Below are 18,733 nucleotides of genomic sequence, written 5' to 3'. Positions count from 1 at the left end.
GGCTCAGTAAAATCTAGATAGTCACACTTTTCTCTGAGATTGGCGATGGAATTGGTGCTATTGTGTTCAAGAAAAATTATAAACTTTTAAATGAGATTTTCCCGTAACATTTTACACTTTCCAGATTAAATGAATAATTACTTATTTCATTCAAAGTTAGGGAAATTGGTAACTAATGTGTTGACTAATGTTTTAAGGCAGAAATTGAATTCTTGCTTGTGAGGACTTGTACATTTTTAACAGACTAATGTAACAGAGTAAATTAGTATTAAATTGTTGTAAAGGGGTTTTGTTTTGAAATACTGACAATACAGTACTGAATAAGGTTGCGATGGTTTAAAGCATTTCGTGATGGAGAATGTATGAGGTATTGAGGGGCCACTGGGATTGTCAGGTTCAGTTTATTTAGTTCTCATGACATCTGAGTGCCAAGCAGTAGATTGAATTGATGAATTATAAATCTGCTTTGGGTACTAGGTTGAGTGAAATAACTGGCCCATACATTGGAGCTCTTATTTCAGTTTTCTTAATGGCCTAATTGAATTGATCAATTGGTAATCCAATCTATTGTTCATTCGTTTAGCTGCAATTAAATGACTCTGGGTTTTGGAAAGACCTGAACTCTAAATACCTATACAATTAGAAGCATTGGCTTTTAATGGAATACATTGGACTAAAGTATATTTTGAATGATTTTTCTAATGTTTATTTTCATTGAAATGCATTTTAACAAAAACCGTTTCAAAATTCATATTATTTAAAGGAAAATATATATATATATATATATATATATATATATATATATATATATATATAGTTTTAAAACAAAATAGTTTCAGAACTGTGTTTATCACCAAGAATCTATTACTGATGGATACATAAAACTTTTTGGTTTGACTGAATATTGCTTGTATTTCAAAATTAATTACCTTTTGCTACCATTAGTTTTTATAACTTCCCAGAATAGTAGTCTATAAGAGAAAACAAAGAAGACACATTCTTTGTTTTTTTTAAATTTTTTTAATGTTTATTTATTTTTGACAGAGACAGAGAGAGAGAAAGACAGAGCATGAGCGGGGGAGGGGCAGAGAGAGAGGGAGACACAGAATCCGAAGCAGGCTCCAGGCTCTGAGCTGTCAGCACAGAGCCTGACGCAGGGCTCAAACTCACAGACCGCGAGATCATGACCTGAGCCAAAGTCGGACACTCAACCGACTGAGCCACCCAGGCGCCCCATCTTTGTTTTTTAAATTTACCATTGAGCCAGACAGTTAATTCATGTAACCATATTACTAACATAAGGGAAGGAGTTGTAAATTCAGGTAAACATATCTAGTTCCAAATCAGCACAGACAAGGGATAAGTCAATTTTAGGTGGAAAATTTGCAGACTGTTTGTAGAGATTATTCCTTTTCTAGATATTCAGATGATAACCATTTGTAGAATGATAGCAGATGATAAATCTGGAATGAGAAGTTGAATTTCTTTTACGGAGAACATTGAATCCCGTGTCTAGAAATTTAGACTTGATTCTATTCACTTTACTCATGGTTGGCATCCTTGAAGGTTTTTCAGTAATATGTATCATGATATAAGTACACTCACAGAAAAGTAGGAATAAGAAAGTGAAGAGCAAATTGAATTAACTTATAACCTGGTATTTTTGTACCATACTTAATGTTTTTCATTGCACTAAAGGATTTTCCCATAGTCTGCCTTTTTATTTAGGTTAGTTTTGAATAAAACTGTTTCTTATGCTGTGCTATAAACAGAATGCTATTCGCCTTTCATAGATCTAAGTTGGATAAAATGGATTTTTCTGCTTCTCTCTTACATGTACTTAGAAAAGAATGAAATATGACTATATTATATTTGAACCATGTTTCCTAAATAGTAAATCAGATTTAATTCAGATTGCATGAAGGAGTCAGCATGTGGATTACCACGATCTATTTCATATTGAGTTACTATCAATCAATTGAAATATTATTATAATAAATTGCTAAAAGCATAGAGTATGACACCAGACTAAGTACTAATCTCAGTCCTATCACTTACTAGTGGTGCAGTTTAGCACAGGTTACTTATCTAAATCTTTGTTTATTTTGCAAAATGTAGAGAGTAATGTTACTTATTTATTAGAGTGGTTCTGAGGTTTTAACTTAAGAGGCCAGGGGCACCTGGGTGGCGCAGCCGGTTAAGCGTCCGACTTCAGCCAGGTCACGATCTTGCGGTCCGTGAGTTCGAGCCCCGCGTCAGGCTCTGGGCTGATGGCTCGGAGCCTGGAGCCTGTTTCCGATTCTGTGTCTCCCTCTCTCTCTGCCCCTCCCCCGTTTATGCTCTGTCTCTCTCTGTCCCAAAAATAAAAATAAATAAACAAATAAACACAGCTGTGTATAACAGACTTAGTTTAAAAAAAAAAAAAAAAAAGAGGCCAAATACAATGCCTGTAATTGCTAAGTCCTTATTAACTATTGTAATTACTTTGGCATTTTAGAAATTCCAGTCTTAAGCAGTTTGATTCTCATGTCAATATTATTTATCTGATTGTAAATTACCTGATTTTGATTCTGGATATCTAAGTGTTCATTTGTTTGGTGGTAGTTAATTACACATACTTAACGCTATTTATCTATAGTATCATCTGTTTCTGCATTTGCTTTTCATGTCTATTAAAAGGCAGACTATAATTCAACTGTTTCTTTAGTAATACATTGCTACATGATTTTCACCCCACCTTGCTGTCAACATTATTTTGTTTACTATCTAAAATATTGCAAGAGGCACTGGCTTAGGAATGAGTTAGAAGATAAATAAGACTTCTGGTATTTGATCTTTATTAGGTATTACCAATTCACTGAATCTTATAAAATCCTTATTTTCCTTGTCTTTTAAGAGAAGAGGTTGGTCTAGAGCAGTCTTTCCAAATTTTCTCACTACCAAGACTCTCATTTATTATTTCATTCCACATTCATCTCCAACTCTGCCATTGCAATCACAGTGTTTAAAAGTTCAAGTTTTCTAGACAGACTCTAATTGTTAAAAACTATGAGGCCATGCTAAAACACAATAATAATGGTCAAAAATCAATCTCATAAACTATGAGACTGTCTTACTTTTAAATTAATTTAAAAAACAATGGTTTTGAGGTGGTTTATATTGTCATAAAAAGCACACCAAAGGAAAATAAGATAACTTCTATTGTATACCACTGACCATACAGTGAAATGACCAAGTTGCATATCATGATGTGCTCTACTCCTTTACCCCCAACCATAATAGCTTTGGCTTGCCCTCTTTGAGAACAGGGGCTGAACAGAGCATGGAAACCAGTGGATAGTCATGCTATATTAGAATTAGTTTTGCAGGTCAGGTCTTTTAACAAATGTAAGACAGTAGAGATAATCAGTATTTCCTAAAGAGTTGATAAAATTCCATTTAGATGCAACCAAGTTTATATGCTAGTAAGCCTAAAGTTTATATGTTAGTAAGCCTAAGGTGACTTACAGTGGATAAATAGACAATATGTGTTTGATTCTTGAATTTGTTAAAAAAAAAAAGTCTTCATCCCTCAGTGCTGTTTTGGGGATATCAACCTACTCCAGGACTCCAAGTTAAAAGTACTTGAAATACTGGGGGATTGGTTACATTTTTTCTTGCCATGTCTGTCATTCTAATGTTACTAGCGATCTCTCCCTCACTAGATCCACTAATTTTTCGATTTTCATTCTGGACCTTGAGTGATATTAGATACTATTTATATGATCTCCTCTAAACTTCCATCCCCTGATGTGTTGCTATTTCATACAAGGTCAAAAGCAAAAACGATATACTTGAGATTGTTCTCTGTAAGGAGGAATGAAGATTTCTTGACAAAGAGAGAGTATTTCTTTCCCAAGAGTCTTTTGGGGCTGATATATAGTCAGCTCTGCATTTACTAGGATTATGACACTTATCATCCCTAGGGTAGTTGACTGAAGAGAGCAGCAGTCTGCCTTGACTCACAAACAAGACACTTTTTCTGAGCATATGTGGAAGCCCAACCTATATCCTATTAGTGTAAAAGTCAAAAAAAATCAGTGGAAGGATGGGTGGAGCTTCCTTTTCTGGTCCTGCTTGATATCAGTTTATTCCTGGAGCATAAAAAACACATATTTAGTCATGAGTTAATGAGCATACCTTTATTATTCAACATTGACCAAATAGGAAATAACACAAGTACTTTTTTGGTTCTTTATCAAAAACAAAAGTTGGAGTAAATAATCCATTACTTTTCTAGGAAATTTTAAATTCTGCTTTACGCATGTATATAAATTATGAAGATTTCTGGGTTCCCTAAACTAACTTTGACACATCATAATGGCAACATTTGTTTTCTGGGACTCTACCATCAGCTGTAAAACTACAAAAAAAAATCATTCTATAAATATAAAACCACTTCCTTCAACCCTGCTACAAAGTGAAACTGATAGACTCAAAATTTGCCCGTGAGACACAGGGATACAGCCATATGCCAATGGTAAGAATAGACAGTCTGCTTTCTTCTTCCAAACTCTATCTACAAATAGCAGTATGTGTGTGTACATGGAGAAAGAAAGAGGAAATATGAACAGATGTAGGAATATTTACAGAGAGGGAATGTCATTTTTAGTACTGAATTGGTGTAAATGAGGAAGGGAAGTAATAGAATCATAGAGGGATGAATACTAGCTCCTGAGAAATGGTTTCTTTCTCCTACCCTGTTCAAAGCTCTTTGGCTTTCAGCCAGATGGAGTTTTCTTTTCTTTTTTTATTAAATAAATTTTGATTTTCCTGTGATCACCTTGGATTAAGCCGGTTTTTAATAAAATACACTCTAAACACAGAGTTAGAAGGAGTTCCATGGAATTTTTCACTCAGAGCACCTATTATTATATCTGCTTTGGTTTGAAGGCACACGGTACCTGCTGAATTTCCTGAAACAGAACTAGATGGGGGATGGCTATGGAGCCAGCAGGTAAACAGTATGTTAGCTTGAAATTGAGGATGTAGTCAGGAAACCAGCTCTGTGAAGTTAAATTAATTTGTAACTCTTATGCCTGGGAAGAAATCAAAGACAATACCCCACTGTCGCCTGTAGTGTCCTTTCATTTCCAATTGGAAAAGTGTTTGATATTCCATTGAGTCAGTCATTTAATAAAGAAAACCAAAGAGTATACAATAAGGGCAGGGGGAAAGATTCTGTATTCAGGAAGCATCAAAATTAAAAGCAAGCGCTGGTTATTTTGAGGAAGATAGTTATTAAATTGTGAACACCGGTATTTTTGTCTGGTGGCCCAGACACCAACAGTCCATAATTAAATTTCTCTCTGCCTCAGTTATTCTTGAGATTCAGCTATGCAAGTTTAGTGTTGAGATCCATAAACAATAATTGAGGAAAATGGCCCCATTAAAAGAAAGTCATTGTCATCACAGGGTGAGCATGCATTCCGCTCATTGGTTACATCAAATGTCCTAGAATAGTAATAAAGAGAGTCACCTTTCACAATAAAATGTATCCAGCATTGGATGACATATGTAATCAGTCCAGTTTTCTATCATGAGGTAAGACAAAATCATGTGGCCCTGACACATTTGGGCCTGCAAATGCAGAGTCCAATTTAGCTTCTAGCTGGCCTCAGAGACTCAATTTGGCCACGTTAGTGTCTGATAGAATTTTTTTTTATTGAAATGCCCTTAAATAGAAAATACTCTCCCTACTTTCACTAGTGTGCCTCCCCATGTCTCTTTGGGTAATGAGCTCTGAAGACAGTGGAGTTTTTATTTCCAAATATGTGAAATGTAGGTAAATGTGTCAGGTTATATGGTCCAAGATGCTTCTTGATTTTTATTTTTTTTAATTTAATTTTTTAAATTTTTTCAATGTTTATTTAATTTTTGAAAGAGAGAGAGAGACAGAACACAAGCAGGGGAAGGACAGAGAGAGAGGGAAACACAGAATCCGAAGCAGGCTCCAGGCTCTGAGCTGTCAGCACAGAGCCCAATGCAGGGCTCGAATCTATCAACTGTGACATCATGACCTGAGCCAAATTCAGACCCTTAACCAACTGAGCCACCCATTTGTCCTGTTGATTTTTAATCGACTGCTGAAAGACAGTGATTGGAAATAGTTAAGATTTTTACCGCCCTCACAAATGCAAATAAATAATAATGATAATAACAGAAATAATAGTAATAACAATAATAATAAGGAAGAGGAAGAGTAATCATTACTCTTATCAGTTTCTACTTCAAGGATGCAAAACTATTCCCGTGTTGAAAGGAAATGGGCTTCTTCTCAGAAGATGGGCTAATTTGTTGAAGCTGTGTCTACACTGGTTCTCAAAGTATGTTCTATGGACTCTTACTGTTTCTCGAGACACTTTTAGAGAATCTGCAGGGTCAAACCTATTTTAATGATCATACAGTTTTGGGGGTCTTTTTGTATTGTTTCCCTATGTTGACTAAGAATACCTTTCATGATGCGATAAAAATTATTAAGTTTATTAATTCTTAATCCTTAAGTGCATATATTTTTAATATTCAGCATATAAAAAGAGGAAATGCATATGAAGGATGTCTAAGTACATTGATTTTTTTTTATTTTCACGATCATTTGAGTTTCAAGCTGAATTAGCTTTTTTTTTTTTTTTTTTTATAGAACACCATTTTCGCTTGAAAGGGCAATCAACGGAAAAACTATAGCTATTCAGACTTGGGTACTGGTTAGACATTTTCTCAGAAATGAGAAAAGTGAGCCAGTCAGTTTAAGGAAAATAGTATCTGCTGCCAAGGATGAAATTCAAGCTTTTAAGTTAAAATTAGAAATTTGGAAAACTTGTATCTGCCACTTGAGCATGACAGCATCACAACACTAAAAGGCCTTTCTGATGGGATCGGTGGCAATAGTAACAAATGGGGATTTTTGATACTGTGTAATGAAATGTGTCAACAGTGGGAAGATCTGTCTAATTCACTGTGCCATCCGGAATGACCGCAGCTTGATGTGACAAGAATCCCTCATGGGTAAAAGATCTATTCACAGTCCAAGACAGAGCAATGGATTTTTATATAGCAGTGGAGAATGTTTATTAATATGGCATCGGATTCCATGTTACAAGTAACTTTCAAGAAACTACTTACTGGAGTAGTGTTAAAGGATAAAATCTACAATTATTTGAAAAGGCAGTTAAAACATAGCTTTCCTTTTCCAACTACATAGCTGTTGGAGGTTAGTTATTTTCATGTAATTCAACCAGATAAACATACCAGAACAAAGCAAATGCATTATTCAACATAACAGTCTAGTTATTCTCTATTAAACTACTCATTAAAAATTTTAGAAAAATGTAAAGTACTACCCGTCTTCTCACTAATATTTTTTTTGTTTTGGAAAAACAAAATACAGTTAATACAGTTAAAAATACATATATTATGGTAAATTGTGAATAAATATTCAATGAATACATATTTTTTTAAAGTCTCTCAATTTTGACTTTCAATATGGTAAATATTTATGGCTATAACCTACATAAATAAAAGCTCCTTGGGGTCCTCAGTAGTTTTTAAGAGTACAGTGGTTCCCGAAACCACATAGTTGTGAGATCCACTGTCTACATAATTATTCATTTTCCTAATGATTATGGATCAGTCCTCTCCAACTCAGATAACAGTTTAAGCCAAATATATTGGCCAGATTTTTCATTTAAAAAGTTAGAAAGGTGGGAAAGGCAGGCAGGCAGGCAGGTAGATAGGCAGACAGGCAAGCAGGTAGGCAGGCAGGCAGGCAGACAGGAAGGTAGGTAGGTAGGCAGATAGGCAGGCAGGCATGCAGGTAGGCAGGTAGGTAGGTAGGCAGACAGGAGGGAAGGCAGACAGGAAGGCAGGAAGGCAGGCAGGTAGGCAGGCAGGCAGGCAGGAAGGCAGAGAGGTAGGCAGGAAGGCAGGCAGGCAGGAAGACAGGCAGGAAGGCAGACAGGCAGGCGGGAAGGCAGGCAGGCAGGAAGGCAGACAGGCAGGCGGGAAGGCAGGCAGGCAGGCAGGCAGGTAGGCAGACAGGAAGGCAGGCAGGCAGGTAGGTAGGTAGGCAGGCAGGCAGGCAGGCAGGTAGGCAGGAAGGCAGGCAGGCAGACAGGCAGGCAGGAAGGAAGGAAGCATAAGCAAAAGCAGCATGTTACGCTAAGATGTTACACTTTAAATGCAATCTAAATGTGTATGTCAGAGAGCAGTATCACTGTCACGATTCTTCTCCCTTTAGTTACATACTACCCTCTGGCCCTCTGAAGAGGATTAGCTTTATTGCCACCAGGATGAGAATAAGATCAGGTTTGAGAATCAGGCGAACATTTCCCACCCCCTTACCAACAGGAAAAAGTTAAAGTGGGTTTTAGTCTAAGCAAATCAGACTGCTTATAATCAATTTAGAAAAATGGCTACATAATTTTTTTTGCATTAACTTCCATGAACATCATATTAAAGCGGTCTGCTTCTTTTTTTTGTTTGTTTATTTTTAATATATAAATTGACAGAAAAAATCAATTTTTGCTGGTTTGATTTTAAAGCTATTGCCAAATATGTTTTCTTGTCTCTACCCTTACATTCTCCTCTCTTTTTCATTTTAAAACATATAGCACATATATAGAAGCATATGAAACATTTGTGCAGTTTAAAGAATAAAAATAAAATGACCATTTGTGTACCCATCACCCAGTTAATTAAATAGAGTATTACAAACTGGAATTCTGATTCCATTTCACGAGATTAAATCATGCTCATTAATTAACTGGAAAAATTTGCCATGTTCTATTAGCTGAATAATTCCATTTGGGTATGAATAGTCAGTGCCCATATAGCAAGAACAAAAATGATTTTTATGAATAGTTCTGAATTCTATCATAGCCCCTTAAAATCAATTTAGTCAACTAAAGTCATGACCTAGAATTTCAAGTTTATTCTTTCCAGGGCTTTTCTATCCATACTATTGTAGAGCCTAGAGAGAAAACTTTCATCTGCTCTTAAATATGTGCCTTGTGTCTTAATCATTTACTTTTATAATTTCTTTGTTCCTCGTGTAATTGTCATCCACCTTACAACAACAGAATTTAACATAACTGTGTACACTCAAACTAACATATGTTCTTATAAAAAGCTTTGGAAATCCAAAGATATAAATAAAAATCACCTATGATTCTATCACACAAAAATAGTATTGACAATTGTACCTCTATCCTCTTTCATTTCATTTCATTTCATTTCATTTCATTTCATTTCATTTCATTTCATTTCATTTCATTTCAAGTTTATTTACTTTGAGAAGGAAAGAGACACAGAGAGCCCATGTGCATGCACAAGTTGGAGAGGAACAGAGAGAGAGAGGGAGAGAAAGAATCCCAAGCAGGCTCCATGCTCTTAGCATGGAGCCTGACATGGGGCTTGATCTCACAAACCATGAGATCATGACCTGAGCTGAAGCAAGAATCAGAGGTTTAACCAACTGAAGCATACAGGTGTCCCATCGTCCCTATTTTATTTTATTTTATTTTATTTTATTTTATTTTATTTTATTTTAAACATTCTTTTATTTATTTAAGTTTATTTATTTTGAGAAAGACAGAGACAGCATGAGTGAGGGAGGGACAGAGAGAGAGGGAGAGAGAGAATCCCAAGCAGGCTCCTCACTGTCAACACAGAGCTCGATGTGGGGCTCAAACCCATGAACCGTAGATCATGACCTGAGCTGAAGTCAGATGCTTAACCGACTAAGCCACCCCAGTACCCCTATCCTCCCTAATTTAAAAATGTAAATCTACTTTCTTGACACCCTTTTTTAAAAAAAAATCAAATTTTAGAGAAAAAAGTAAGGCAAATATCTGTTGCTACATAATAAGCAGTCTAAAATTTAGTGACTTGAAACAATTTATTTTCTTGTATAATCCTGTGGTATATCTCAGCAGTTCCTCTGCTGGTTTCACTTTGGCTCCCTTGTGTACATTTGGCAGAAGTGGAAGATTCAAGTTGGCCTAACTCAAACGTCTGTCAGTTGGTACTCATTTTTGACTTGGGGGAACTTAACTCAGTTATCTGTCATGTGTCTTCTTCAGGTGGCTAGACTAAGATGCCAGTCTCAGAAAGAGTCATGGAAGAAACTGTAATACCTCTTGAGGCCTTAGCTCCAGAGTTCATATAGTATGACATAATCTATGGATCTATAATCTATGGATCAAAGCACAACATAGGGCCAGGCCAGAATTAAACTATAGGGAACTAGACCCTCCATTCTGGATTGAAGGAACTAAAAAAAATTGGTGATCATATTTAATTCATCACAATGTTGTGAAACATAGGAAGCTATTTACTATTAAAAAATTTCTCTTTGCTGAGGCGCCTGGGTGGCTCAGTCGGTTAAGTGTCCAACTTTGGCTCAGGTCATGATCTCGCTGCTTGTGGATTTGAGCCCTGCATCTGGCTTTGTGCTGACAGCTCAGAGCCTGGAGCCTGCTTCAGATTCTGTGTCTCCCTCTCTCTCTGTCCCTCCCCTACCCATGCTTTTTTTTTTCTCTCTCTCTCTCTGTCTCAAAAATAAACAAACATTAAAAAAAATTTAAAAAATTCTACTTGCTTTTTTTTGAAACTTCCATAATCTTAGACTTTATTGGGTTATACATTTATAGAGAATGAAAAAATAAAACCAAATTTATCAGGCAATAGCTGACATTTTTATACCTATCATCAGGTCACAAACACTAATGCCTCCAACGAAGCTACAAAGATAATAAACATAATTGAAATGGGGCAGGCAGAGATTGAAGTCATCTGGAATATACAAGCTCTGTCTAAAAAGGTAATAGCAGTTATTTTGTGGCAATATGAGCCCAGTGATGCCTGAACTATTGATATTTTAAGATAAAGATAAAATCGCAGTGAGTTAAAGTTATTTTGTGTATCTCAATAAATTAATTCAAAAGTTTTTATGGAAAGACAGGAGACATAGAATAGTGACAACAATACTGAAGAAGAAAGTCTGAGGATGCACACTGTTTGACATCAGACTCATTGTAAAGGTACAATAGTCAAGATGGTGTGATATTGGCCAAATAACAGGCAAACAGATCAATAGAACAAAACAGAGCACCCAGAAATAGACCCACATAAAGTCAACTGATCTTTCACAAAGGTACAGAATCAAGCCAACGGAGAAAGGATAGTCTTTTCAACAAATGGTTCTGGAACAATTGGATATTCATATGCAAAACAAAATAAAACAAAACCTCTAGGCCCAGACCTTATTATACATTTTTGCAACAAATTAACTCAAAACAGATCATAGACCTACGTGTAAAGTGCGAAATTATAAAAACTTCTAGGAGACAACATAGGAGAAAATCTAGGTGAACTTAGGTTCAACAATGAATTTTTAGACCTATAAAGTGACCCATGAAAGGAAAGATTGACAAGTTGTAATATTAATCATTTCTGCTCTGCAAAATACAATATTAAGAGAAAGTAAAAACAGCCACATACAGAAAATGTATGTAAAACACAATCTGATCAAATGACTCGTGTCTGAAATATACAAGCAGTGGAAACTCAATGATAAGAAAACAAACAAATCAATTTTAAAAATAGGCAGACACCTTCCGAAGAGGAACTAAAAGATGGAGACCAAGTATATGCAATATGCTCAATATTATGTGTCATCGGGGAATTGCAAGGTGGAACAGTTATAATACTAGGCACCTGTTAAAATGAAAAAAAAAAATGGCCACACCAAATACTTATGAGGATAGGAGCAATAGGAACTTTCATTCATTGCCAGTGGGAATGCAAAATTGCAGAGCCACTTTGGAAGACAGTTTGGGAGTCTCTTACAAAGATAAACATTGTTTTACCATACACTATAACAATCACTCTTCAAGCCATTTACCCAATTAAGTTGAAAAGTTATGGCCAGAAAAAATCTGCAAATACACATTTATGACAGATATGTGCATAATCACCAAGCAATCAAGTTTTCCTTCAATAGGTGAATGGATGAACAAACTGTGGTAGATCCACATAATGGAATATTATGCAGCAAGAAGAGTAAATGAACTATTGAGCACTCAAAAGACATAGAGAAACATAGACATAGAGAAAGTGGATATCACTAAGTGAAAGAAATCAATGTGAGAAATCTATATACTATAGAGTTCCAACTACAGGATACTCTGGAAAAGATAAAACTGGAGAAATAGTAGAAAATCCAGTGATTTCCTGGGATTTGAAATAGGGGTGGTGGGAAATGAATGAATACATGAAGGTTAGGGGATTTTTAGGGTGGTGAAGCTATATGATACTGTAATGCTGAATACTGACATTGCACATTTGTCAAAACCCATACAACTATACAACAAAAAGAGTCAGCCTAAGGTGTATTATTGACTTTAGTTTATAATATCAATATCACTTAATTAGTTGTAATAAATGTGCCATCTTCATGCAAGTTGTTAATTATAGGGGCAACTATTGGGAATGGGGAACTGATATATGGAAACTCCCTACTATTCCATTTTTTAAATAAATTAAAAAAATAAAAACATTTTGTATTGAGTGGTTTTGTTTTCTAATAAAGTAATGTATAATAGCTGAGTTGAATTTTGGTTCTTTAATGTATAAATAGTATTGCACATAGGCTCTAACTAAATTTTTCTTTTAGCTATAAGATCAAATTAAGTAGATCTTACTTGATGCTATAGTATTATAACATTAGTGTGTGTGTGTGCATAACAGTATATAGTATTATACAGTATATGCAGCTGAAACATTTCTACTGAGGTACAGGTGATAGAAGTAAAGCATTTGATAGATAGGACTCCATTATTAAGATAGCTATTTATAATGTACATTTTAGGAAACTTCTATTTCAGGAAATCTATTGTTAAGCAACATTATCCTTCCAACTATTTTCATTTGATTTGAAAAGTCATTTTCAAAAATGGAAATGACATATCCCACCAGCAATCTTTTTAAAGTTTTGAGACATTTTTTCTACAATATTGATTTAATAAGGATTAACACATTTCAAAAATTCTTTCAATATTTTCATTGTGAGAGTATTTATTTTTGTTGCTGTAACAACCAGAAACTGATGTGAGAAGACAGATAGTGTTTCTCTTTCTTCACACACAGTACTTTAGATGACAATTACTATTCCAACCTTTAACTACAGAGTTGATATTCTTTTATTAACCTGTGATCAATCTGTATGGAGTTGGGTCAAGCCAAGGAAGACTAACAGTGATGTTAAAATGTTCCCCAGGTCTCCTCCTACCTCACTTCCCTTCTGCTCCTCCATGGCTCACACTATGACACAGTTGGTTCTAATCTCCCCTGGCAATTCTCCATCTGCCCCAATCCTAGTTTTTAAGATTTCATGGCCTCATTTTCTTTGCTTCAAGACTGTGCTTTGAGTTTGAAAAATGACAGATTACATGCTAATTCAATTTAATGCATTAGTAGTTGAAAATAGCCTAAACCAAATCTCCATAGGGGGATGTGGATTTTAATAGTGATGTGGAAATACATGTTATCTTAAATAAACTTTGAATGATAGAAATTTAGTCAGCAGGTCAGGTCAGAGGATGTATCACCATGGCAAGGAGGATTTCCTCTAAGCTCACCTAACCATAGGCTGTTGTTGGTGTGTCCTGGGGATTAGGAGTGGAATATGTGGGGAGATGGAAGAGAAGCTGTTAACTCTCAGAGTTTTCTCTTAACTGTGTTGAACCTTGTGCTTAGGATTTTGTAATTTTTTTTCTTATTCCATCTGACATAATTTTAGCAACTTTGGAACAAATGAGTTCTAAGGTGAATGGAATGAGTTTGTAGGTTGAATAGATACTTTTTTTAGTTACCTGCTAGAACAAATGGATAACGTTGGATATATAGAGCTAGAAAATGCTTTGGGCTAGGTAGAAAGATAAAGAACTCTTTATGCAGAGTCTCAGCTCTAGGGACAAATGCTTTGGGATGTTGTTAGAAATTAAAAATAAGCAGAAGGCTTAGAAACAGCCAAACTTATTGTTATACAAAACAAAATTTAATGTAAGCTCTGTTTTGAAGACAGCAGATTTTTTTTTAGTACCTTCTACATTCTATCTTCTTAATGCTTGTGTGTTATTTAACATCGTCCTGACAGCCACGGAAGCAATGGACAAAGCAGAAAAAGTGGAATAGATATTAGTGGCAGACAAACTGAACATATCAGAAAGTTTCAAGTGATAACATTTAGAAAAGTTACTGGTAATATAGTCTTGTTCTCTAATGAGAAACTGAGAAATTCTGCAGCCCACACGACTGACTAGTAACCTCAAGCTTTTGCCTTTTGCCTTATACTGTGATGTCATCAACTGCTAAGAATATTCTACTAGCATGATCCTAGAAACTGGGGATGGAAAAGCCTTTTAAGATTCTAGTTTATAAGTTTCATTCACATCTTTTCATTGTTTTCTTTTCTTCCTCCCTATCAGAGTGTTTATTAGGAAAAAATTGGTTCAAGCTACATCATTTATCTTTACAGTGCTTTTCATAAAAAGATGTGATCCTGTGTTTTCTTTCCACAGATCCAGGACTACATAGGCAGCTGTATTTTTTGCAAAGACCATCCAATGTAGTAGCCATTGAAGGAAAAGATGCCATCCTGGAGTGTTGTGTTTCTGGCTATCCTCCCCCGAGTTTTACCTGGTTACGAGGAGAGGAAGTCGTCCAACTCAGGTATTACACATTGAAGACTTCTGTGAAGTATATGTCACTGTTTATCTTTCTCATTTGCTAAAGGTACCTAGAAATACTAGGGTTTTTAATGATAATTGATTTCCTCCCACATTCCTTGACATTATACAATATACGGAAGATTTTTATCCACTGGGATAAAGAGATGGAGGACAGAGTCAAAATCCATGAGATCAATTCAGAAAAGAAGTTCAGAAAGCCAGTGTTGCTGTTAAAATAACACTGTCCAAAAAATATTCAGCAAAGATACCTTGGAGAATCTCATCCTAAGGAAGTGGTATAGTGAAATATTTATTAAGAAATTAAAATTTTCTGATTTGAAATATATAGCATGTCATTATAGGGTCTGTGAAATTTTTTTCAGGTCCAGTTATACCTTTCATATTCCAGATGTAACAAATATTTAAAATAAAACAAAAGGAGAACATGGCTGGCTTTGAATTAGTAGACGTTCATATTAAAGCGTAGTTAGAAAGTAAACTCTTAATAGAATGGAGCGCTTAGTCTGAAACGTTTTGATTAAATGGATTTCACTTAAGAAATTAATTTTATTGATTTGGAGGTATGGTGTACTCCTTTTTAACACTTCTGTTTTCTATGATGGAGAGGTTCATAGACCATAACTTTCACCTCCCACCTATATTATAACAACACTATATGGTGTGGTGTCACTATACTTCTGAGAATATGAAAGCATGTGAGAAATCTGTTTGTAGCTTTAGCATGTCAAATGTGTTCTCTGAATGTAGCCAGATATTCCTGGTACACAATGAAATGTGGCTTTGTACAAAGATTACTAAATTGGATGTCAGGACACAACACATTGCCTTCCACTGTGGGGAATCACTTTTCTGGTACTTGTGGTCCTCAAATCCAAAATAAGAGAATTGGGCCAGATTATCTGTAAATTTCTTTTCAGTATTAAGCTTGGTTCCAAGTTTAATCTGTTTAATTTCTTTGATCACTGCCTTCCAGTGGGACTGGTTTACCTTGAATCAATTTTTGATCAATAAATGTGATGTTATCAAAGCCTCATAAAATAGACTCTCTTTCTAATTTGATAATTTGATCTTTTGTGGAGTTTATTTAAACCTCTGAGTACATTGCCTCGTATACACCTATATATCCCTACATTAATCTGCTCTCTAATTTTATATGCCTATGTCTTTCAGGTCCAAAAAGTATTCTTTACTGGGTGGAAGCAATCTGCTTATCTCCAATGTGACAGATGATGATAGTGGAACTTACACCTGTGTTGTTACATATAAAAATGAGAATATTAGTGCCTCTGCAGAGCTCACGGTCTTGGGTAAGTCAATGGCTCAAGATTCATTTACACTGCCCTTTTCAAAATGCATCACTGTGACACTTTAAATGCTTATTCCTGAATTACCTCTTGTGCTTATTAGTATGAAATTATGAAGTCCCAGTGTTTCACACATGTCCTTTCTCTACTTTGATTAATTGCATAGGGATTAAATGCAGTGTTTGAATACTTGCTCATTGACTAAAATCCAGAGGCATCACTCTTTAGTCCAATTATTCCAATGATACAACTGAAACCTATGGAAAATTATTAATAAACAAATGTCTTAAGCAGCAAAGGAGTTAAATATAAAAGGGGAGATTCCCAAATATTTTATCTGGGGAAAGTAAATGAAGGGATGAATGAGAGAAATTGTATAAACAATATGCACTGGAGTGGAAAAGTCAGATATCACTTGAGATGACAGGGTCCCTGACATTAAATTCAAATGTCTTGGCAAGATTGTTTTGTTAATATGGAAATACTGTAGATGTGATGTTGAAAGTGAACCATTAAAATCAAATGCATCTAAGGAAAATTTGCATAGAAAGAATCTTTAAAGAAATTTAAGAGGCACGGATGTTACATATTATTCAGAAAGGTAGGGTTACGTCATACCATTGCAAATTAATAATTGTTATATAGGGTACGTACTCAAACACCTCTTTTATCATCTACCCCAGATTGTTTTTAGTCAGTTTCATTTGAATCATGTAATTTGGAGAAAGTGCTTTACCATTGGAATTCCAATGCTTTTTCCTGTAACAACAACAGCAAAAATTGTTTACCAGTCTTTGGATTTTTGCCTCTGGAATCAATCTTTTTACCTTGTAAAAAGGCTAGGAAAAATCACAGACTTTTTAAAAGTTATTCAGTAGAAATGAAAAGATATGGTATGCCTAGTGCATCTGCTAACCTGCATCATAATATTATTCTATCCATTTTACTTTTTGGCTTTAAAGTTTATTCAGAAAGTGCTTTCATCTTCAGATAGGGTAATGATGTATGTGAGAGTGAGACAATGGAGTTGTTTGTTCTTTGATCAAACTGTAAATATTAAACTAAGAATAAGCAAAGGACTTTAATTCTTTGGTTTTAGAGATAGCATTATTCTAACTGAAATATCAGCTTGTCTTTAAAATGGTAGCAATTTAATGTAGTCATTTCATGTGGAAGTTTTTTTGGTGAAACAAAGAACTTTTACATTTGTAACATCAAAGTCTAGCAACACATGATGGCTATATAGAAATTATATTGTAATATATACTGCTGATCATAAGGCAAATGCAGTCATAGAATTTATAATGATTATAGGTAAACTTATAATTGCAAATATATGAGATCAGATTTTATATCAAATTAATACACAGTATTTAGACACATGATGCTTCATGTTGATATCTAAGCCAAATGCATATAAATTAGGATTTGTGAGAAATTAGCCAAAGAATATATGTAGGGTCATACATATATACACACACACTGACATTCATAGCTTCTTCTTTTGTGTGTTCCTATGTATATGTGTATGTTCTCCAGTTCTATATTGTTGAGCATTATCTTGTTTCCATGTTCTATTTAAACACCCGTAGACACACAGACACACACATACACACACACACACACACACACACACACACACACCAACACCAAAAACACTTTGATGATTATTCTTCTGTATCTTTGTCAGTTATTTGCTTATATCCTAAGGAAAATTATCACAAAAAATGTTCATACCCACACCAGCAGTGCAAGAATTGCCTGTCTCTGAAAGAATACATTTCTCTCCATGCCCCAATATTTGCGTAACAACTTTATAAAATGGAGTCTCTTTGTTCTAATTTGCATCCATATTAAATTTGTTTCTTTTTATAGTTTTACTGGACATTTGCATTTTGCATTTTGTGAGTTACCTATCAATCTTTTTGACCTTCATATATTTATTAAAATATTCATCTTTATTTTGTTTATTTGCAGGAACTCTTTATATAGGAAGAAGAGTAACTGTGCTGTGTAGTCTCTTTGTGTATATATTTTGTTGTTTCTGTTTTTTTTTTTGTTTTTATTTTACATTTTGTATAGGGTATCACATAGTTTTCTTTATGGATGCTGGCTTTGTTGCTATAGACTCAAATTTTTATTCTAAATAAATCACTCTAGTTCCAAAAATCTCATTATAGATTACATGTTGAATCTATAAATTAGAAGCATTATTAATTTAAAAAATGCAGTTGTGTTTATGTCTTGGGAATTTTTTTTTAATTTTCTTGGTAATGGGCATTCATTTTAAATGTTTATTTATTCTGAAAGAGAGAGAACGTGAATGGGGAAAGGGCAGAGAGAGGGGGAGAGAGAGAATCCCAAGCATCCACACTGTCAGAGCACGACATGGGGCTTGATCTCATGAACCATGAGATTATGACTTGAGATAAAATCAAGAGTCAGACGCTTAACCAATGAGCCATCCAGATGCCCCAGGGTATAAATTTTAAAGATCTCCCACAGACCTAGTATGATCTATAACTATTATAGAAGGCATGCCTTAATTCAGGAGATAATCATAATTCTATTTAACTCATCTACCCAGACTAAAAATAAATGTTGATATAATAAAACCTTTGATATAGTCATTGACTATTC

General features: G+C 34.9%; 1 protein-coding gene across 4 annotated transcripts in view; it reads left to right on the top strand.

Moving 5' to 3' along the window:
- DCC (DCC netrin 1 receptor) overlaps positions 1 to 18,733 on the top strand; it is a 1,139,939-nt gene that overhangs the window by 529,958 nt on the left and 591,248 nt on the right. For all 4 annotated transcript variants that reach the window (XM_058692059.1, XM_058692060.1, XM_058692061.1 and 1 more), the window contains exons 4-5: positions 14,619 to 14,769; positions 15,960 to 16,096. In XM_058692059.1, coding sequence (XP_058548042.1) covers positions 14,619 to 14,769; positions 15,960 to 16,096 — 288 coding nt within the window. The remainder of the gene's footprint in view (positions 1 to 14,618; positions 14,770 to 15,959; positions 16,097 to 18,733) is intronic.

The sequence above is a fragment of the Neofelis nebulosa genome, chromosome 11 (assembly GCF_028018385.1).
Source record: "Neofelis nebulosa isolate mNeoNeb1 chromosome 11, mNeoNeb1.pri, whole genome shotgun sequence".
In the NCBI taxonomy this organism is placed as follows: Eukaryota; Metazoa; Chordata; class Mammalia; order Carnivora; family Felidae; genus Neofelis; species Neofelis nebulosa.
Note: the sequence above shows the minus strand (reverse complement) of the source record. Positions and strands in the feature narration are given on the sequence as shown.